This window comes from Cyanistes caeruleus, chromosome 13 (genome assembly GCF_971803275.1).
Source record: "Cyanistes caeruleus chromosome 13, bCyaCae1.hap1.1, whole genome shotgun sequence".
Classification (NCBI taxonomy): Eukaryota; Metazoa; Chordata; class Aves; order Passeriformes; family Paridae; genus Cyanistes; species Cyanistes caeruleus.
Window position 1 is genome coordinate 18460509 of NC_141713.1, and position 22692 is coordinate 18483200.

The 22692-nt window shown below is 51.5% G+C and overlaps 1 protein-coding gene across 5 annotated transcripts; it reads left to right on the forward strand.

Annotated features, from left to right (window-relative positions):
* The first annotated feature begins 1389 nt into the window (after positions 1–1389).
* Positions 1390–22594, forward strand: EDC3 (enhancer of mRNA decapping 3). Of its 5 annotated transcripts, none has more exons than XM_086849440.1 (7): positions 1390–1520; positions 4652–4848; positions 6019–6332; positions 10418–10753; positions 16735–16888; positions 18220–18437; positions 19462–22594. In XM_086849440.1, exons 2-7 carry the CDS (start codon positions 4685–4687, stop codon positions 19794–19796), a joined length of 1521 nt encoding a protein of 506 aa, XP_086705566.1. In that variant the 5' UTR covers positions 1390–1520; positions 4652–4684; the 3' UTR covers positions 19797–22594. The 5 variants fall into 5 exon arrangements, with proteins under 5 accessions (XP_086705566.1, XP_086705568.1, XP_086705567.1 ...); XM_086849442.1 differs by having other exon boundaries at positions 1396–1510; XM_086849441.1 differs by having other exon boundaries at positions 1399–1520; positions 4656–4848.
* The last annotated feature ends 98 nt before the right edge of the window (positions 22595–22692 follow it).

Consider the following 22692-nt stretch of genomic DNA (forward strand, 5'->3'; position numbering starts at 1 on the left):
CTAAATCCAAAGCTTTGCACAAAAACCAAACCAAACAATGCAATAAACACCAAATTCCCATGGAAAAAACGAAGGACTCGGTTGAAAGTTGGGGTCTGTTCATCCCGAAGCGGCGAGGATCAGCCCTGCAGGGTTCCCAGCCCCACCTGAGCACAGAGTTATCGGCAATTTCGGTGTGGTGGTGCAGCCTTGAGGTGGGAGGGAGGGCGTGGAGGGACAGAGGTGGGATGGAGATGATGGGAGGATGAGGGAATGGAGAAGGTGACGGTGTAACCGAGGTGACAGACACAAGGAGATGATGGGAGGGATGGAGGGAGATGATGGGAGGATGAGGGAATGGAGAAGGTGAAGGTGACACAAGGAGATGATGGGAGGGATGGATGGAGATGATGGAAAGAGTGGAGGGATGAAGAGTTCAGAGAAGATTATGTGCTGGAGATGATAGAAGGGATGGAGAGATAGAGAAAATAGAAGGCATGGTGTACCGAAGGGATGGAGGGGCAGGGGTGACAGGTGTGTGACACAGGAGTATGACACAGGCGTATGACACAGGGGTGTGACACAGGTGTGTGACACAGGGGTGTGACACAGGTGTGTGACACAGGAGTATGACACAGGTGTGACACAGGGGTGTGACACAGGGGTGTGACACAGGTGTGTGACACAGGAGTGTGACACAGGGGTGTGACACAGGTGTGTGACACAGGTGTGACACAGGTGTGTGACACACAGGTGTGACACAGGAGTATGACACAGGTGTGACACAGGGGTGTGACACAGGTGTATGACACAGGTGTGACACAGGGGTGTGACACAGGGGTGTGACACAGGTGTGTGACACAGGAGTATGACACAGGTGTGTGACACAGGTGTGTGACACAGGTGTGACACAGGGGTGTGACACAGGTGTGACACAGGTGTGTGACACACAGGTGTGACACAGGAGTATGACACAGGTGTGTGACACAGGAGTGTGACACAGGGGTGTGACACAGGTGTGACACAGGTGTGTGACACACAGGTGTGACACAGGAGTATGACACAGGTGTGACACAGGAGTGTGACACAGGGGTGTGACACACAGGTGTGACACAGGAGTATGACACAGGTGTGTGACACAGGAGTGTGACACAGGGGTGTGACACAGGTGTGACACAGGTGTGTGACACACAGGTGTGACACAGGAGTATGACACAGGTGTGACACAGGAGTGTGACACAGGGGTGTGACACAGGAGTATGACACAGGGGTGTGACACAGGTGTGACACACAGGTGTGACACACAGGTGTGACACACAGGTGTGACACACAGGTGTGACACACGTGTCCAAGCTGCCGGAGTGCCCCGGCGGCGGGCTCTGCGCATGCGCACAGTTCCGTTCCCTCCCCGTCTCTATGGTCCTGTGTGCGGCCGGAGCGCCGCGCGGGAGGGGCGGCACCGGAAGTGACGTCTCACTCATCCTCAGGGAGGCGGAGGGGCCGCTGTGAGGCGGGAGCGGCGGCGGCGGCGGTAACGGCGGGTGAGGGCTGTGGGCTGCGGTGGAAGGGTGGGCACTGCTCGGGGCTTAAGCCGCAGCTGTCTGGGTTGGCACGGTGCCTTCCCGGTGGGCTGGGCATCTCCTGGCTTCTCGTGAGGCGCGGTCGCGGCGCCAGGCCCTGCCCGGCCTGAGCGGCCCGTGGTGGGGAGGTGGGGCCGGGGGTGGCTCTGAGGGGGCAGCGCTGTGGGCTGGGTTTAACTGGGGGGTCCCATGCTTTGCTCCTGGGGCCCGCGGTTAGTTGTGGGGGCTCTGTGTTTATATATGGGGACCTGTGCGTACCTGTGGTGATATCCTGTGGACATGCCCTGTGTTTATCTGTGAGGGGTTTTTGTCTGGTTGTAGGGGGGTCTTGTGTTTTGAGATTCCCTGTGTTTATCCATGGAGTTTTCTCCATGTTTATCCATGGGGGGGGTTCCCTGTGTTTATCCGTGGGGGTTCCCTGTGTTTATCCCTGGGGGTTCCCTGTGTTTATCCATGGGGGGGTTCCCTGTGTTTATCCGTGGGGGGGTTCCCTGTGTTTATCCGTGGGGGTTCCCTGTGTTTATCCATGGGGGGGTTCCCTGTGTTTATCCATGGGGGTTCCCTGTGTTTATCCGTGGGGGTTCCCTGTGTTTATCCGTGGGGGTTCCCTGTGTTTATCCGTGGGGGTTCCCTGTGTTTATCCATGGGGGTTCCCTGTGTTTATCCCTGGGGGTTCCCTGTGTTTATCTGTGGGGGTTCCCTGTGTTTATCCGTGGGGGTTCCCTGTGTTTATCCGTGGGGGTTCCCTGTGTTTATCCGTGGGGGTTCCCTGTGTTTATCCATGGGGGTTCCCTGTGTTTATCCACGGGGGTTCTCTGTGTTTATCCACGGGGGTTCTCTGTGTTTATCCATGGGGGGGTTCTCTGTGTTTATCCATGGGGGGGTTCCCTGTGTTTATCCATGGGGGGGTTCCCTGTGTTTATCCATGGGGGTTCCCTGTGTTTATCCATGGGGGTTCCCTGTGTTTATCCATGGGGGTTCCCTGTGTTTATCCATGGGGGTTCCCTGTGTTTATCCATGGGGGATCCCTGTGTTTATCCATGGAGTTTTCTCTGTGTTTATCCATGGGATTCCCTGTGTTTATCCATGTGGGATCCCCCTCTTTTCACCTTGTGAGGCCCCTATGTTTACCCACGGGGCAGGTTGAGTTTACTTGTGGTAGATCCATGTGTTTACATTATTTGGGATCCCTCTGTGTTTTTCTGCAGCCACCCAATCCAACCTAGGGATGGTTTAATTTTTATTTCCATTCAAACGTAGATTTATTGGTTTTTGGGTTGTTTTTTTGTTGGTTTTTTTTTCCTAAAAGGAGGCTGTTGTTTTTAGAAAGGATCCATGTGAGCTGAGCTCTTTGCCATGTTTCCTAAGGGAGATTAAAAAGAAAACAGGAAATGGAATGAAGTTTTAGTTTTCTTGTGGGTACCCAGGGATGTGTTATCTGTGTTTTGAGAGTGCTCTTTATCAGCCATCTCCTTGGAATGCAGACATTGTCATCATGGGTTAATATAAACACACAGCCACAGGAAGGAGAGGAGGCTGCTCCTGAGGAATTGATGGCTTTGTGACCAAATTCAGTGTTTTCTTCCCTTTGAAGCATCCCAGTTTCAGGCCTGTGAAAGTTGTGGGAAGTGAGATTTTTTTTTTTCCTCATCCAGGTTATTTTTTTTGCCTTGCATCTTTTTCCAAGAGGCTCAGCTTGCAGAGAATCCAGCTGCCTCTTCCAGAACTGTGATTTATACATGGATGTTGATATCCCTGGGCTGTCTCCCGTGTTTCTTTGTGCTGCTCACAGTAAATATCAAACGTTCTCCCTCTTTGATTGCAGCATGAAAGGCAAATCTACACATTTAGGAGCTTGTCATGTCTCTTGTTCTCCATGGTGCTTGTGAGCCTGTCACTGGGAAATCTCAGATCAAAGGAGCTCTTTAGCTGCTTCCAGGAGTGCTGGAAACATCTGTCTAAACAAATTGGAGTTTTTCCTCCCTGGTTCTGACAGAACTTGAGTGCTGGGAAGGAGAGCAGCTATTTTTTAATTAATTTCTCTAATTGTGGCAGTGTTGCTAATGCTGCCTCTGCAGAGCATGGATGCTTTTGTCCTGGATTCCAGTTTTGGGGGATTTTCTCCCCTTTCTGTGTCTCTCTGTTGCTTAGGCTTCCCCTCCTGCCCTGTATCTCTGTTCCCTTCAAGATTTTGGTTTTCATTTGCACGTGCAGAGATCAATCCTGAATATTCACTGGAGCTGTTCTGCCCCAGTGTCCATCTGCCAAAACTTGAAGGAGGGAAGTGAAGATAAATTCCCAGTTTGAAATCACAGGGAGTGTTGCCTTTTTCCCAGCCTGGAAGTGAAACTCGAGATAATTTTAGTGAGGAGGTAACATAACAGCAGATCTTTATGGCAAGGCCCTCAGGGGCTTTTGTGGACATCTTCCTTGTATTACCTCATGTTTTGGTTTAGGGTAAATTTGGGAGGAAACTTTCAAAGAGGTCCTTTTGGAAAGTAGATTTAAGTGGATCTTCTCCCAACTGGTTTGGGAAAAGATTTCCTTGGAGAAAAGTGGAAGGAAAATCTTTATTTAACAAGCAAAGTATTTGTAATAATAATGATAATAATAGAATAATATTAACCAAAAAAAGTTTTGGTTGTTTTGCAGAGATGGTAAATTCAGAAAGTATTTGTTGTGGGGTGTAGCTCAGCTCACTCAGTCTCTTATCAGTTCCTCTTGAGATGGAAAATGCTACGTTCTGGGTCCTGGTGGGCCAGAGGTGTGAGCTCCTGGTGTTTTAATTACTAAAATTATCTCGAGTTTCATTTGCAGGTTGGCAAAAAGGCAACAGGAGAATATCCACAGGCAGGACAAAACACTAAACATTTCTCTTGGAGGCATCGTCCTTGAACCCAGCCAGTGGAACAAAGATCTGCAGTGCAGTGGGGGAGGCAAAGCCCCATGCAGGGATTCACACTCTGGTTGGGATCCTTGGGATGCTCTTTGCTGCCCACAAAGGAGAGAGGAGCCTCCAGAGCTGGCAGCTGGGAGGGAGGCAGGGCTGTGGGTGCGCTGCTGCCCATTGAGGTTTGTGCATCTCGTTCCAGGCAGGCTCCTCACAGCAGCTCTGTGCCACAGCCATGGCCACGGACTGGCTGGGCAGCATCGTCTCCATTAACTGTGGAGAGAGTTTGGGAGTGTACCAGGGCAGAGTGTCTGCTGTGGATCAGGTCAGCCAGACCATCTCCCTCACACGGCCCTTCCACAACGGCGTCAAATGCCTCGTGCCAGAAGTCACCTTCAGGTTAGTGCCTGCCTTTCCCCCACTGCCTTGAATGGGTTTTTCCCCTCAGACTTGACCTCTTGGCCCTAAATTTCCTTGCTGCTGCTGAGTGCCCCTGGTGTTTGTGTTAGTTTGTGTGCAGGAGATTAATTCCTGGCTTGGATCCTAGAGTTGGAGTGTCTCGGGGATTATTGTGGGGTCAGACCGTGTGTGTATACAAATATACATTTCTATTTTATTGTAAATTATTTTTTATTTATATTCTGTTCTGTTGTAGCAGAGGGGGCTGATGTACTTTTTTTAAAGCTTTGCCCTCTGCAGTTCTTTCCCACCAGCTCCTGGTAGCGCTGGGCTTAAAAAATATAAATAGGAGTCACTCCTCACTGCACACTTTTCTGTTCCCTGGAATGCTGTAGGTAAGGCTCTGAGTCACTCATTTTTCAATAACATAGACTCCACAAAGTCAATACTCTTTTAATTGATTTTTTTTTCCCCCTTGGATTTTGAAGAGAGACAGTGGGGGAAGACAACAGCCACATCCTGCCAGGGGATGTGTGGAAGTCCCTCTGCTCTCATATCCCACTTGGACAAATGCTGAGTTAAAACTAGAAGAGCCTAATTCCCGATGTATTTCTTGCAGTCAGTGTAAATGGAAGTCTTTATAATCACTCCTTTGTTTTCTTTTGGCTTGTGCCCAGTGCTAGATCAGTTTTCTTTATCCTTTTTTTCAAATGGGAAGTATTGTCCTTGTCGGAGCATGAGCTGCACTAATCTGAGGGTAGCTTTCTGCAGGAATGGATTAAAAGTAATAGTAGCCTCAGGACTGAGAGCAGTTAATTAGCTAGAAACTGTTAAATTAATGCAGATTTCTGCAAAGATCTGGACCAGTTGCTTCCATTTTTTTTGCATGACCGATTCCTGTTTCAGCTACAGAACCTTTCAAACAAAATCCAGGTGCATCACAGGAATACTGAATGGTTATTTTGAAGCCTTGCCGTTGCAGTTGAACATTTTGATGTCTGTGGAAATGCCCTTTATGTTTGAGTATTAAAACCCTTTTATTCCTTTTTTTGCTATTGATAACAGCATCAGAACAATCCCATTGGACAATGATGTTTTTTTCCCCTCAGAAGTCTTTTTTTTTCTGCCAGCTTGTGTGCTAGATTCCTGCTTTTCTGGTGCTGTTTTTAGGGCAGGTGACATCACTGAGCTGAAGATCCTGGAGATCCCGGGGCCAGGGGACAGCAGACAATGCGGGGACTCCCAGCAGATGGACACGGCCATCCCGGGCGTGGGCTGCCAGGTGGGGCCCAGCCAGAACGGCACCGGCAAGGTGCTGAAGAAACCCATGTCCAGCAGTGCCCCACAGAACATCCCCAGGAGGACAGACATGAAGAGCCAGGACATTGTCATCTCCCCACAGCAGCAGTGCTCCAAGAGCTACATGGATCGACACATGGAAACGCTGAGCCAGTCCAAAGGATTCCGCCGCAGGCACAATTCCTGTGAGTGTGGGGGTATCCTGGAGCTTTCCTGCTCCACTGGCTTCCATTTTTCACCAGACTTTGCTGGACACTTCCCCTGGCCCACCTGTGGGTTATTTTGAAATACAATCTATTGCTGAGCCCACCTGAAAGCTGGCTGCAGTGAGCTGGGGGTTGGTCTCTTTTTCCAGGCAACAGCTGACAGAAGGAGAGGTCTTAAATTTAGGTTGGATATTGGGAAGAAGTTTTTTTTGCTGATAGGGTGCTGGATTTGTCTGCCCAGGGAGGTGGTGGAGGTGCTTAAAATAAGATTGGATGTGGCACTCGGTGCTGTGGTCTAGTTGAGGTGTTAGGGGCATGGGTTGGACTCAGAGGTCTCCTCCATCTTAATGTTTCTGTCTATGTAGAAAATGTCTAATGCCAGTTCCAAAGGTTTCCTCGTTTTGCAATCTTTCCTGCTTGAAGATCTCTCAGCCTTATCCTCTGAAAGGAGCTGCAAACAAGCTGCAATATTATTCTCAGGTGAGAGGAGAACACAGTGGGTTGTAGCAGCTCAGTGTTGAGTTTGCAAGGATCCTCAAGGAAAAGTGGAAGAAATGTGCAGTGAGACTTTCCCCCACTGCTTTGTCTTTCAGGATTTTAAGACTTCCTGAGGCAGCAGTGAGAGTTCAGTATTAATGGCTTTTTTTTTTTCCTGCTTAATTTAATCTCTTGCTTTTTAGATCTCCCCAAGCTTTTCTATTTAAGGTTTCTATACCCATAACCTATTATAACATCACCCCATGCATAATTATGAACGGGTTTTGGCTGTATTGTTAAAAATACAAATTAACGAGGGTGTTGTAAGATACAATCAGAGCATCCCAAAGTCACACATCCGTTATTTATATTTCTCTTGATACAATCTTCAAAACTGGGCCAGAACTGGCTTTGTTCACTTTTTTTTCTCAAAGCCCCCTGAGCTATCTTCCTTTCCAGAGCCTCGTAATCCAGTTCCTGAAATGTCAGTGTATATCCATCCAATATTTTCATGACTTCAATTCTTTTCCCCCCCTCGCAGTTAGAAAAGAAACAAAGCAAGGTGGGCCAGGCCAGTTAAACAGGTGTGGTTTTGGGGAGGAATTTCTAGACCTCTGCAAGTCTTTCTCCCCCACCAGAAGCTGGGTTATTTTTACCCCTTCCAGGCTGTGTGGTAGGTTTGGGGTGAGCAGAGAGCTCTTCAGCCCCCAAACAGCTCATGCTGGGTTTACATGAGCACAGCAGGTGGCTTTTACAGACTTGGAGGCAGGTTGAGCAGGGTCCTGAGTGTGTGGATTGTTAACTTGGGTGGAATTCAGAATACAGGAGGTAGAGAAGGGATGTATCCTGTGAAACGTGTGTATTTGGAGGGTAGGGAGAGTGATGTTTTTGAAGTTGAGCCTGGCTTTGTGCAGGTGGTGGGTGCAAGGAGGAATGGGCTGGGATTTCATCCAGAACTTGGGTCCTACAGCTGAAAGTTGACCTCTTGTTGGCCTCTAGCGTGCCAAGTCAGGGCCAGAATTCCCCTTTGGAGCACTTCAGTGACAGGAATCAATAAACCACAAACACCAGCCCAGGTTTCCCAGCCGTGGGTCCGCTGCCGTGCTGGCACCGGGCTCGTGGTGCCAGGGCTGGCAGCAAACCCTCCCACAGGGATCTCTCAGGAAGGCAGCCAGCTTGCTGGAGACTTTGTTTGCTGGTGAGTTGTACATGAAAGGGTTGTTATTCCTTAGGAACAAAAAAAGCCTGGCAAAGGTTGTTTATCTTGTGAAGGGAGATGCTTTTCTGTGTGGCACAAGGCTGCCAGCTCGGAGTGGAGCTGCTCTCATGCAGGGTACAGGCACTGGAAGCTGTGACCCAAAAGCAACTGGAATTTGAGATCTGCCTTTCTGCAGCCTGACTTTGCTTTCCTCCCCTTGCCTTTTTTTGGCTCTTTTCTTCTCCCTCGTTTTTTCCTGTGTAGAAAGCTCCTAACCTTGCTCCCAGCTGGTTGGAGGCCTGTGCTGTGTTGTGTGTGACTTCTGTTGGGGGGCTGTGTGGCAGTCTGGGCAGAGCTGTGTGGGTCAGCAGCACTGCAGAGCTCACACTCCTCGGGATGGATTAGGGAGCTGCCCACCACCTTGTGTTGAGGTGGGCTCCTGGCTCCCATTCTTTGTGGCTGCAGGGAGCTTTGCAGCTCTTGTTCTCCAGCTTTTTTGGTGCAGCTCTTTATTCCATCAGCGTTCCACGCTCACATCAGCTGCTCCTGTCCCACTGGACACACACTCTGAGTTTTGGGTCAGCCCAGGGGAGTGTGGAGCTGTTTGCAGAGGGGTCTGGCAAGGAGTGTGGCAGGAACAGCCTGAGCTGGCCAAGCTCTTGACATGGACACAAGGAGCAGGCTTGGTTTGCCTTTGTGGCAGTGCAGGCTCCAGCTTGTCCATCTGAACCCTGAGAGTCCTCTGGCTTCTGCTTGAGCTGCAGCTCCTGAACGTTGGGAGAAATCGGGCCTGTCGTGTTTGCATTCTTCATCTTCCTCCTTCAGAGCAGCAGCTGTAGCTGTGATTCCCCCAGCAGTGGCACTTTAGTTCCAAACCAAATCCTGTCCAATTTTGTGTCACCTTTGCTTTGGGAGCCCTTTATGTGGGACAGAGTGGAAGTTGTTACCAAAAAAACTTTCAGAACCATGCACATAAATGAATGGCTGCAGTGTGCCAAATTCTCCCTCCTGGGAAGCCTTACCCTTTCCTCTCTCCTAAATCCTGTTTTGTCACCGCAGTGCTGGAACTCTGCTGTCTGTCACCAAAAGGTGCATTGTCACAGTGTATGGTTTGTTTGTTTTTTCCTTAGCAAAGCCTGGCAGATTTGGAATCTTGTTGTGGGGACTGGGAAAGCTTTGAGGATAGTTTGTCCAGGAAGACCAAGCCCCACACTGTCTGAAATAAATCCTTGCTGGGGCAGTGCATCTCTGAGTGGGAATAAACCAGGTACACATCCTTAGCAAGTACATTTCAGCATGACTGGAGTTAGACGTGCTGAAACTGAACTCCTAAGGGGACAGGCGACTTGAAGGGTGCTTGTGGAGTTTGTGCCTGTTGCAAATCTTTTGGGATGTTTGAAAGTCTCCTTGAATGGCTCGAAATTCTTTGTGTTACCAAGTGGATTCTCTCAAACTCATTTGTCTAAATCCCTCACAAAGGGGACTGTGTTAAATAACAGGAAATGGTTTATTAGAGCAAGCAGTCTGGCTTGATAACTTACTCCATCTGTTGGACACTGTAGGTGATTCCTGTAGCTGCAGGAATTGGCCTGAAATATTTCCTAGTAATTGCAAATGTAACACTGGCAATGACAAACAATAATATTGTCTGGACCCCAAGAACCAAGGAAGAAATAAGCAAGTAAAGGATGTGTTCACCTCGTAATTGTATATTTGCATCAGTTCTTAATCTCCAGCCCTAAGCAGGAGATTTTCATCAGTCTCACTCCAGAGAATTTGGGCTTTCCCAATGACTTGTGATTGGAAGGAAGTGTATTCCGAGATACAAGGTAATGGATGAGGAGGAGAGCGAAACAGGAATGAGGCAGTGGACTGTGTGTCATATCACAGAAACTACATCAAGGTTGAGGGAAAAGAGATCCTTTGTATTCAGGGCTTGCAGTTCTCCCTTAAGGATCATTAATATGGAAGAAAACACCTACAAGTAGTTTCTGAAATTACAGGACTTCAGAGAAGGGCTTGGGTCACACACCTGCCTGAACACAGACTGAGGACAGGAGGAAAACTCCTAGGTCACAGCTGATAACCTTGGCACTGATGTGACACTGGGATGAAATAAAACCTGGAGAAACACACATTGCTACTGTGGGCAAGCCTGTTTTTCTAACCTGGCTGATGGGAAGTCCCCAAAAGTCTCTTTGCTGATGCTGTTGTTCTGTTTTCCGCTGGCTTAGCTGAGCGTGAGTAGTGCCAAGGATGGGCTGCATGGCGAGTTTCCTTTGAGTGGGGTGGACTATAGACAGGAACTCCCCTCTCCCACGAAATGTGCTGAGAAGGTGCCTTTCCCCCTTTTAGGACACACTCTCAACTTGCTTTTCTTTTGGCTTAGGGTCGTCCAGCAGCCGCCACCCGAACCAGGTGACCCCGAAGAAGAGCGGCCTGAAGAACGGGCAGATGAAGAGCAAGGACGACGAGTGCTTTGGGGACGATATTGAGGAAATCCCAGACACAGATTTCGATTTCGAGGGCAACCTGGCTCTCTTTGACAAGGCAGCTGTGTTTGAAGAGATCGAAACTTACGAGAGGAGGAGCGGCACGCGCTCCCGAGGGACCCCCAACGAGAAACCCGCCCGCTACCGGCACGATGAGAACATCCTGGAGTCGGAGCCCATCGTCTACAGGAGGATTGTGGTACCCCAGAACCCTAACAAGGAATTCTGCACGGGTATGGCCCCCTCCCTTCCCGATAAGGACCCAAACTGCTGCTTTTGGGGACACACATGGTGGGTTTTTGGTCCAGCTTAATGTGGTCCAAGCAAGGGTGTTGTTCACGTAAGGTTGAATTTGTGTGTCCACACACAGCCTTTCATTGCAGTGTTTCTGAGATAAATACTCAGAGAGGCCAGCGAGGTAAGTGGAATGAAGCCGGTGGTTGGGAACTGAGTAAGAGGTGTTTGAATCCTTGCTTTGATTTCAGCAGCCTGGTGAGCCCATGTGGACTCCAGAGGGATGGGCTCAGGATTTGTGCTTTTATGGTTTCAGAGGGTTTCCTGTGCTTCTGGCACTCCTTGGGTCGTAGTTCTCCGTTTCTGTGTGGGTTTAAATATAGTTCACGTAACAAGAACTTGTGGCACATTTAGCTCCAGATTCCAGCTAACTTCAGTCTCCGTGGGATAGCTTGACTTTGATTTTAAGCACTTGTAAAATGTAGGAGTGAGGGAAATTTGGCATTCCAGGAGCGTTTCCTTTTCCACATCAGAATAAAATCAGATGTCAGCTCTTCTTGCATGGACTCAAACCAACTGATATTCTGCTGGCCTGAGCAGAAGTGTGAGCAGCTCCTTGGGCTGTCATTCGTTCCCTGCCTGGAAATTCCATCTGGGGTGTGAAACGCTTCAGGGGAGGAAGCTGATGGCTTTGTAATGATTTGCTGCTTTTCAATTTGGAAAAGTCCTTTTTTTTTTAAATGGTTGTGGTGTATAACAATGTCCTAGTTCTCCATTTCTGTCATTCCTCTTCCTATTGTTCCTTTCTGCTCTGGGGTGAGAGGAAGACACAGTGGGTTGTAGCAGCTCAGTGTTGAGTTTGCAAGGATCCTCAAGGAAAAGTGGAAGAAATGTGCAGTGAGACTTTCCCCCACTGCTTTGTCTTTCAGGATTTTAAGACTTCCTGAGGCAGCAGTGAGAGTTCAGTATTAATGGCTTTTTTTTTTTTCCTGCTTAATTTAACCTCTTGCTTTTTAAATCTCCCCAAGCTTTCAGCATCTCTCTGTGGAAGGAGATGCACTGATTATCTGTGTGCCCTCTGAATAAGCACCTCGTCGTTTTCTGTGTGGTTTCCTGTCTATCTTATGGGTTGTTTCAAATTTTCTACTTGTCAATCCATCTTCCAGCTGGCTTGTTTGAGGGGAGACAGGGCCTCTGTGGATGTCTAGTCTGAAACAAAAGCTAAGCCACTGTTGGCAGCCAATCTGAGCAGGATGGCTGATAGGGGATTCTAGCAGCAGAATTCCTGGGAGGAAAACTGCCATGCAATGAGCAGCAGTGAGTAAATTCAGGGATGAAAATTCAATCCTGTTTGCTGCACTCCCAATCCCTTTGTTTAGCAGCTGGAAGGAGGATGTTGAGCTGTAGGCAGCCCCTGCCTCTCAGTGGCTCAAAGAGCAGCTGGCATGATTGAACAAGTGCCAAGAGCTCCAAAAGCCTCGATTTTGGATGTATCTGTGGTAGGATTCTCCCTGCAGAGTTTTTTCTGGTTTCCTAAGGGAAGGTCTCCTTGCAAAAAGCACTTCCTAGTTATGACAAAGCACTTCTTTCTCCTGTTTGTTTTTGGTTTTTTTTTTTTACCCTGGGCTGATCTGAGAGATGATTGTGTTAATAGAGCCCTGACTGAGACAGTGATTCTCTGTCTGCTGCAACAGCACAAAACTGATGCTGGAGATTGGCAGGGAGTTCATATCCAGCTCCTGGCACTGTGGGATCCCTGTCTCTGCATCCCTGCTGGCTTTTTTATGCCATGGAGGTGGGGAATAAGCAGGATGGTGCAGAGTAAAAGCAAACTGCTGATGTCGGCTTTGAGTCAGTCTTTTGAGCTCCCCAAAGGACTCATCTGCAGGACTTCCAGCTTGGGATTTTATTTTATTGCTGACTGAAATAAGTTGGTGTGTGTAGGATAAATATTTCAGTCCGCTGGGATGGTTTTGTGGAGCCAGGCTGTCAAGTAAAACACTTCTGAAACAACCCTGAGTTTTAGAAGTATGCAGGGAATGAAGAAGGTAGGAGTCTGCTCCAACCAAAAGTGAAAACCTGGAGCTGACAGAACTTACCAGGTGATTGTGACTGAGCTAAGCCCATCCCTGGCACTCCACATGTGAATCCTTCCTAAGTATATCATCAGTCTTCACTGGTTTGGGCTGGCTGCTGTTGATCTGTCTCTTTATTTACTGGGAAATGCAACTGTTTAGCAAATACTGCCTCCCTGGAAAGGCTGATCCTTGCATGAGGTGTGAGCTGTCATTTTCTACTTCCAGAGAATTTAAATGTGTGCTGGCTCAGGTCTGCCTCTGTTCCTCCTGTTGGCACTAAAACTCCTTGAGCATCTCTGTGTTTTGGGAGCAGGTGCTTCAGCAAAGCCAACACTGCAGGAGCGTTGGAGCTCAGAGGAGTTTGCAGCAGGGTCTGTTCTTCAAACAACCCTTTTTCTTCACAAAACAGGCAGAGCTTTGTGCCAGGATCAGGGCTCAGATCCTGGGTGTGCTCTGTGAGGGTGATGCCCACGGTGTGCCTTTTCCTTTGGAGTGCCCTGTCCTCGGCTGACTTTTCTCCCCTTTTAGCTCTTCCACGGCTGGATGTGAGTATTGAATGTGTGAGCTGGGCTGGGCTGCTTTGAGTGCAAATGAAGTTTTCTTCAGGAGCCAACAAAGTGGGGCAGAGTCCCTTTGTCCCTCTGGCAGTTTTTTTGCTCAGCTGGAGGGAACTGTGCACTAATGCTGGGAGAGGATCTCTCTTGGAAGGTCAGCCAGAGCTCCAGGCGGGATTTGCCGTAATTAAAAACGATGATTAACAAAAGCAGCCCTTAAGGTTGTGTCATTTGAGGGGCAGCAAATGTGTTTTACTGCTGGTTCCAGCTTTACCACCAGCAGGAGGCAGCAGGGAATGTCCCCTGTGCCTGGTGTGGACAAGAGCTCCAGAGCAGTGAAGCTGTCACACTGTGAGGCTCTGGACCTGGGATCTGGGATTATTCATTGCCAAAGGAAAGAGTTGATGATGTCAAGACAGCTTGCAGGAGATCCTGAGTCCTGTTCCACCTGATCCATTCATTGCCTGGGTTTCTTTTGGCAGCGAACTGGAACTGGAGAGCTGCTGAAATAGCCAAAGGGAAAAGATGGGACCCAACACCTGAGTTCCTCTAGCATCAACTCTCTCCTTTTTCCTTGCCACTGCAAGCTTGGGAAGCATTTGGGAATCCCAGCAGCATTGCAGGGCTTGTTTGAGGAAAAAACTCATAATTCTTCAGCTTCAGGAGAGTTAACTCAGCTCTTGTGCTGGCAGAGGATGTTTTTATCCCCCCAGTGTCACTCTGAGTGTCACAAAACTCTTCAGGCTGTATCTGCCTTGCGGGTTGGGTTTTGGTCTTTTTTTTTTTCCCAGGCAGCTGTAAAATACATTTATTTAATATTAAAAGGCCTGGGCTAATTTATTTTATTGCCTTCATTAGCAAACAATAAAGATGCCCTGTCCAAGCCAAACACAGTTAAAGCTGGCAGGGCTTCACTTTTGTGGCAGTGGTGTTATTGTTTGTGGGTTTACACGTTGCCTCCTCGATTGCCCTCCCTGGGCCTGCTTTTGTTGAGCCAGTCTGACTGGTTGGACCTTGCATGAGGGTGAAGAAGGGAAGTTCTCCTGCCATTTCAGCCTGCTCCTGAGAGGGAGCAATTAGGACAGGCTGGTGTGCTAAATGCCAGTTCATCCCTGCTCCCAGTAACCCCCTCAGATTAACCCACTAGTGGCAGCCAGCCCACGGTAAACAGTTTTCCTAAAGCTGCTGGTTGAGGGAAGGATGTGGAGGGGACAGAGGAGATCTGTGCTAAATTGGGTTCATGTGGAGTGCAGGTTGTCTGCTTTGCCCTTCTAGCTCGGGGAGTTGGTGCAGAGTTTAAGCAGGGGATTCATGGGTGGTTCAGATGGAGCCAAAACAGAGTTTGGGAGCTGCCATTTTTGGGGTCAGCAGATGATGCTGGGAGAGATCCCAACCTCGGGTCGCTCATTCCAAATATTCCCTGAACCTTGACAAGCAAGCAGAGACAGAGTGGGGCTGGGGCACAGGGCAGGTGCATGGCTGGGGCACAGGGCAGGTGCATGGCTGGGGCACAGGGCAGGTGCATGGCTGGGGCACAGGGCAGGTGCATGGCTGGGGCACAGGGCAGGTGCATGGCTGGGGCACAGGGCAGGTGCATGGCTGGGGCACAGGGCAGGTGCATGGCTGGGGCACAGGGCAGGTGCATGGCTGGGGCACAGGGCAGGTGCATGGCTGGGGCACAGGGCAGGTGCATGGCTGGGGCACAGGGCAGGTGCATGGCTGGGGCACAGGGCAGGTGCATGGCTGCTGGGACAGGCCCAGGGTTATTCCTGCCGGGACTGCAGCAGTGCTCAGGCTGTTATCAGCAGTCTGGCATGGCTGATAACACGGCTGCCGGCCTGGCCCCGCAGCCTGGGAGCGGAGGTGACCTCATTGAGCCCTCTCTGACTGCAAAGACCTGGCTGGTGAGGCCAGGAATGAAATCCAGGAGGACTCAGCAGTGTCTGCTCTGCTGCATTTTGCTGTGCCCCTGCAGGGACAGCTCTGGGCCGACGCTGAAAACCCCAGGATGTGCAAAACCTTCCGTTTCTGCCAGAGCTTGACTTGGTGGTTGGTGACTGGGGCACCCTGGGGAAATACAGCGGAGCAAATGATTCCTCACAGCTCAAATCCACGCCGCTCTTCTCATTTGCAGGTGGCCCTTGGCTGTGAGAGAACTGGTTCTCGTTGCATTTGCTGTGTGCAGAGGAGCCCAGGCCCACGAGGAATGGCTGGGTTTCCTGCCGGGGCAGATGCATGAGCACTGCCTGTGCCCCTCGGAGCGTTCCCATCAGCCCTCTCACATTCCCACGGCTCTTTCCCAGCAGCACAGGCAACCCCAGCCCAGCTGGGCTGCCAGGAGCACCCAAGGGCCCACTGTCACCCCTAGTTCAGGGCAGAGGGGCCAGGGGGAGCATGAGGGTGACCCAGGGCTTCTGAGCACTGGGGAAGCTGAGAGATGTTGATGGAGGGACTGAGTTTGCACTTTCTGACCTGATGTTTCCTGCTTTTAATCTTTCACCTTTTTGCTCCATGGTGCCTGACTCCTGTGCACCTCCTTTGCCTGGCTCAGGGCGGGAGCTGCTGGACTCAGCTGGGATTCCTGGGAAGAGAAGGAGCTGGGAGCTCCTCCTGCTGCAGCTGTGCTCCAGCTCTGTGGCCATCCCATAAAGGGAATGGCACAGGTTGTCCAGAGAAGCTGTGGCAGTCCCTGGATCCCTGGAAATGTCCAAGGCCAGGCTGGGCAGTTCTCAGCACTTGACAAACCCTCCCTTGTTTCTTTTCTCTTGATCCAAATGCTGGAGCATTTCCCAGCTCACTAGCCCAGTCCACCTGGGAGGTGTTTTTCTGCAGAGTTTATTTTTGGAGCATTTCCCTGCTGCTTCCAGCTGTTGTGTCTGGAGCAGCCCTTCTGCCATGGGAACACCTACCAGCAAATGGGGGATGGCTTGTTTTGCTGCAATCTGTAGGATTCTGGGGACCAGTGGCAGGAAGCATAAAACATCCTGGCTTTTTTTTGGCACTTCCCAACTGCTCTTCTTATTTTCACAGTGTTCAGCAGCACTTTATGATGGCTTAAAGCACTGTTGGCCTGGAGACCATTAAGAAAAACCTTAATATTCCATCTGTAAATCCCAAAGGCCTTCTCAGCCCTCGTGTTACTAAAATTTCTCACAGAACTTTGTGGCAGTGCTATTTTAAGCCAGCAGTTGGGTTTAGCTGTCTCTGCTTCACTGAAAAATAATTTGGATTCATTTGGCGGCCTGGGAAGGAGCGTGGGTGAACAGCTAACGAGTCTTTTCACTGCCACTGTTTGGAGGTGTCTGACTGTCCCTGTTTGTGCCTCCCTCCCCTGTTTCTGACCCCTAGACTCGGGGCTGGTGGTCCCCAGCGTGTCCTACGAGCTGCACAAGAAGCTGCTGGCGGTGGCCGAGAAGCACGGGCTGACCCTGGAGAGGAGGCTGGAGATGACAGGGGTGTGTGCCAGCCAGATGGCCCTGAGCCTCCTGGGGGGGCCCAACAGGTACAGCTGGTGCCTCTGGGGGGTGGCAGGGGGCTGGCAGAGCCCTCTCAGCTCGCTGCTGCAGAGGGGATTCCTTTTGGCTCTTGCAGAGCTGAGCTTTTCCTTCCCCTTTCCTGGGAGTTGTTCGGAGAGCTGAGCTTTGCACCGGTGCTGCCTGAGGTGGATGGAGCAGAATATGCCACGAGCTCCTTTCTGCACAGAAAAGAACCTTCCCTTCGCTGTTGTGGCCCGTTACAATTTCACAGCGTCAATAAAAGCAGAAAGGCAGCGCACAAAAATGGCGCTGCACGGATTTTTGCCAGGCTAACTCAGCTTTTCAGGCATCTGCAGCTCACCTGAGCACATCCTGCTCTTTGAGAGGGCTCTTTGGAATGCACTCAGTGCCTTTTGCTGACTCCTGAAGAGCTCTGCTTCCGTGGCTCTTGGTGGGGGAGCAGGAGCTGCACCTGCACCTTTGTGCTGTTGATAGCTGCTCCTGATTTTTGATATTTGATATTTGCTCTCCAAACGAAAGGTTCATTCCCTTCAGTCTCCACTGCTTATTCAGGAGCTTTAGCAGGACCTGATCACTTGATGGAGAGCACTAAGGGATGACACACAGGCAGCTGAAATTCCTGCTGTGAGCCCTGATGGCTTCCAAATGAACGTTGCTGTGCAGTTGATGAAGCTTAGGGAGTAGAGATCATCTTTCTTTTTTAATTGTGACTCCTCTGATGGGGAAACTCACCTCACATTTTTAGCTTTCATCTACAATCCTTGGGACCTTGTGCTCTGAGCTGTGGATGCAGAGAAGTCCTGAAGGGAAGGGGAAGAGAAGGCTGGAACACCTTTAAGTATCTGAAGGGGCCTACATGGAAACCAGAGAGGGACTCATCATCAGCAGCTTAAAGGGGGAAAATTTAGGTTAAATATATGGAAGAAATTCTTCCCTGTGGAGATGCAGAGTGCCTGGCACAGGGTCCTCAGAGCAGCTGTGGCTGCCCCATCCCTGGGAGTGTCCAAAGCCAGGTTGGACAGAACTTGGAGCAGCGTGGGACAGTGGAAGGTGTCCCTGGCCACATGGGTGACCTTCAGGCTCCCTTCCACCCAAACAAGTCTGAGAGTCTGTGAACCTGCAAGCGGAGCAGCGTCAGCACCACTAAAGGATGTGGGTTTCTTCTTGAGAGCGATGGCAGATTTGCAGAACACCTGGTGATTTGCATCTTGCTGATTGTTGGTTGTGGGGGTTTTTTTTGTTGGTTTTTTTTTAGTTTGGTTTTCTCCTGCAGGAAGAAGGTAAGAGACTTTGGCCTTTACTCACAGTCCCTTTTTTTTTCCTGCCTCTGTTTTAGGCTGAACCCCAAGAACGTGCACCAGCGGCCCACGGTGGCGCTGCTCTGCGGCCCCCACGTGAAGGGAGCCCAGGGCATCAGCTGCGGCCGGCACCTCTCCAACCACGACGTCCACGTCATCCTCTTCCTCCCCAACTTCGTCAAGATGCTGGAATCCATCACCAACGAGCTGAACCTTTTCAGCAAGACACAAGGCCAGCAGGTGTCCAGCGTCAAAGGTGAGCAGCCTGGCTTCTGCGGGGAGCAGGGCTGGCTTCTGCCCGCTGCCCTGGCACCATCTAGTGGCACTGGCACGCCTGGGTGGCTGCCAGCAGCTGCAGGGACAGCAGGCACTCAGAGCCTCCACAGAGGAGCGCTTGTGCTGCCACAGATGTTTCCGGTGGGAAGAGCTGCCGTATGGAGCTGCTCTGGTAGGAGAAGGGGCTGCCTTGTTCAGCGTGTTGGAGCTGGGTGGGAATGAGTGTCCAGCTGCTGCTGCAAAGCAGGAGCCAGCTCTGCTGAGCCACTTCCAGCAGCTGTCAGGATTCCCCTCTCGGTATTCCCTGGAATAAACAGCTCCTGGGAGAGTGCTGGCTTCTGCTTGGCACTTCACCAGTCGTTTTCCAAGCTGCTGCATTTGAACTTCTGGGGGGAAACAAAGCTGGGAGTTTGGGCTGTGCTGTGCTGACAGAGCTACTTGTCTATTCTAAAACATTGTAAAAGGCTGGCACAGGCTGCCCAGAGCAGCTCTGGCTGCCCCATGATCCCTGGAAGTGTCCAAGGCCAGGCTGGATGGGGTTTGGAGCAGCCTGGGACGGTGCAAGGTGTCGCTGCCCATGGCGGGGGGTGGGATGAAATGAACTTTAATGTCCCTTCCAAGCCAAACCATTCCATGTTTTTGCACCAAGGACTTTGTGATCCAGCAGGTGAGAGTGACAGAGCTCGATGGGGCAGGCAGCAGTGCAGCAGAGTTGGTGTGTTCCAAAAACCAGCCTTATTTTCACCTTGTGGAATAGAAAACGGTCCTTTCTGATGGGCAGAGCGCCCCACTGCTGCTCCCCTGGGCTGCCTGGATGGTGAGCTCAGCAGCACTGGGGCGGCTCACGTGCTGCTCACTGGGTGAGGGTTTGTACCTGTGAGAATGGGGGTGTCCCCAGAGTGCTGAGGGACTGTTCAGGATGGCTCTGTGACAGCAGGTGCAGCAAGAGTGGAGGCCAAACCCCAAATCTGCCCGTGCTGCAGCTGGTTCTGTGTTTCTTGCAGACCTCCCAGACACTCCGGTTGACTTAGTGATCAACTGCCTGGATTGTCACGAGAATGCCTTTCTGAGAGACCAGCCTTGGTACAAAGCAGTGGTGGACTGGGCCAACCAGAACCGGGCCCCCGTGCTGAGCATAGACCCCCCCATCAGCGAGATGGAGCTGGGCATCGACGCCAAGTGGTCGCTGGCCCTGGGGCTGCCGCTGCCGCTGGGCGAGCGCGCGGGCCGCGTCTACCTCTGTGACATTGGCATTCCCCAGAAGGTCTTTCAGGAGGTGGGCATCAACTACCACTCACCCTTCGGCTGCAAATTCGTCATCCCCCTGCACTCCACTTAGAGCTGGTGCAGCCCCTGGCTCTGAAGGGAGAGAGGAGGAGCTCTGTGAAAAGCAAAAGCTGTGTGCTGGATCCCGGCTGGTCGACTCTGGTGACGCCTTAAAAAAAAGGATGTGAAGTTCTGGAGGGTTTGCCTTCTGGAAGAAACGTTGTGTATTTAAAAAGAAAAAAAATTGAATAATTGTAAAATGAAATGGAAAAAAAAATCCCCACAAAAAAACCCAAACAAATGAAAAAAAAAAGGAGGAGGAGGAGGAAGCGAATCGTTTCTGCAAAGTAGTTTTCGTTCTCTTGTGCCAAGGGATGAAGGAGCGTGCAGGACCATGGTGTCTGTCCCCTGCTGCTGCCCAGCCCTGGCTGGCATGTGGTACAAATAAGGGTGGTTTGGAGCTTTGAGACGTGTTTCTGCTCCTTCTGGTTGGATATTGCCAGCAGGGACATGCTGGGAACGGCCCCCCTTGATTGTGTAGAAATCCCTTGTGTCGAGGGAAAATCTCGTTTGGTTCCCGTTTTGTTTTTGACTGCCCCATCCCTGTTTTGTGTTCTGGAAGTGAGTTGTAGCTGCCTCTCCTTCCCATGCCCTCACGGAGTGGGTTCCCTGTTTGGAAAGCTTGTGTCAGGAGCCAGAGGCTCGCACATGCTCTGGGAACACTGCTGTCCTTCCTCAGCTAGGCCTTACTGCTTTTGTACTGTTGGCTTCTCTTTGTTCGCTTCGTGGCCAAAGCCCAGCTCTGTGGGGTGGAGGCCTGGTATGGAGAAGAACTTTTCCAGGATCCTCATGGGGTTTGGGGTTGTGTTCTTTTGTTCTTTCTCTGTGCTGCTGCAGGGCCAGGGCAGCAGGGTTGCTCTGGGTGCTGCGTGGTGCGGGTGGTGTTTGGGGTAAGCTCCCCTGTCCTCCCCTGCTACATTTGGTATGCTTTGGGAAGTGGCTGACAGATCTGTTCATTCCCTTTGGAATCAAAGCCTGTGGATGGGGTGGGAGCTCCTGGTTTTCGGCAGGAGAGGGCGTGGTGGGAGCCACTGTGCTCCTGGAGGGCTGTGGCAGAGGTGCTGGGAAGGATTTCCATCAGAAACCCGCTCTGGCCTCAGGCTGCTGTCCCGTGCCTGGCCAGAAACGTTGGATGATCCTTTCCCGTGTTCTTTCTGTCGGCCTGGGTGCAGTGCCCGGAACAGGCACAAGCTGAGGAAGCACCAGCTAGCTGGCTTTGTGGCAATCAGCTTGGGCACCCACCGTGCTGGCTCCGTGTGCCCCCGGAGCCGAGCACCAGGAGGTGCTGCCAGGCCGAGCTGCTCCTCAGGAGGAGCTGGGAATGTGAGCAGTGCTGGGAGCTCACACTTCAGCCGTCCCCAGGGCTCCTGCAGGCTCCTACAGCTCGCACAGCCCCGCTCTGGCATCGGGGAGAGCTCCAGGTGCTGCCTCTGGCCAGGGCAGCTGCACCCCTTGGGAGGCTGAAGCACAGGGACCAGCCTGGGGTGGCTCCAGTCCCACTCCCCAGCCCCACTTGTGCCCCGAGCTGGGGCTTTAGTCAGGCACTCCTCTTCCCTTTCCTCTGTCAGAACAAAGGCCAGGGCTATCAAAGGAGGAGGGAAGAGCCTTCCCTCTTGGAAAGAAGCAATTACTGGGTCTAGCCTGGGAGCGTGGAGCGCCGGGAAGGGCCCAGGAGGCTGCAGAGCAGCGGGCTCAGCCTGTCCCCCTGCACGTTGCCGTATCTACCTCAGCAGGAGCAGGGGCTGTGCCCTGGCTGGCTGCAGCCCTGGCTCCCTCAGCTGCTCTCAGACACTCGGCACTGCCGGCCTGGGGGGCTCTGCCCTCCGTCCTGGGGCCAGCTGCTGCGGCAGCACCGACCAGGCTGTGGTTCTGAGTGGCATAGGACAGCAGTGTGGTGGTATTCACAACACAAACACAAAGTTTCCCTCTGCCTGTTTTGGTTCTTCGGCTGTTTCCTCGGATCTTCACCCGGGAGCAGCAGCGGGTTAAAAAGGTTCTTGCTGTAGTCGGTGTTAGCTTTAGTCCCCTTATTTTCATTCTCTCTGCTCGAGACACTCAGTAGGAGACTTGCTGTTTCAATTTCTGCTTTCTGCAGGTTTTTCCTGCCCTTTCTGGGTTTGGCTGTTGGAACTGTAGCGTGTACACACGGAGCAGGGCAGGGCTAGTCCAGGGTTGCAGCTGCCCTGCCTGGAAGGCACCGGAGCAGGTGCTGGTGCTTTTGCAAGGATGGAGCTCTGGGAAGCACCAAGGCCCTGGTTGTTGCCAGCCTTGAAATGGTTCCCCAGGTTGAACTGAAAAATAAAGTGAAGAGTGTTGCACAAAGAGGAGGGTTCAGCCCCTGCTGCAGGGAACGGGATTCCTGACCCCAAATCCGTGCAGGGTTCAGGGCATGGCAGGCAGTGGGGCTGTGCTCACTGGCTGCTAAATTTGGGTATTTGGCTGTACTTCCCTGCACAGGCAGGTGTTTCCTGGCTTCACATACCTGGAAGGGGAGGTCTCAGTTCTGGAGCACTCAGAGACCCAGAACAAGGTCTGGGTGTTTCCGTGGCCAGCCCCCACGCTGCCAGAGTTCATTCTGAGAAGGGAGCACTGTTGTAGCTGTGTTTGGGCTTGTTCCTACCCCCACCTGCCCCAGCAGTAGCACGGGAGCTGTCCCCGGGCGCTGCTCCGGGCCTGCTGTGGTGACAGGTGACAATCGCTGCGCTGTGGCACTGCTTGGTGACCCCATTTGTGACCTGATGTTTGTAACAACCAATTCCTGCCACTGTGGGGGACAGTGCCCTGAAATAAAGTGCAACTCTCCATGTGTGCTATTGTGTGCAGCTGCTCGTTTGTCTGTTCTCCTTCTAGAACCTTCCTGCTGCCAGGGCAGGCACCAGCCCACTCCCCCTCCCTGATGCCAGGTGAGT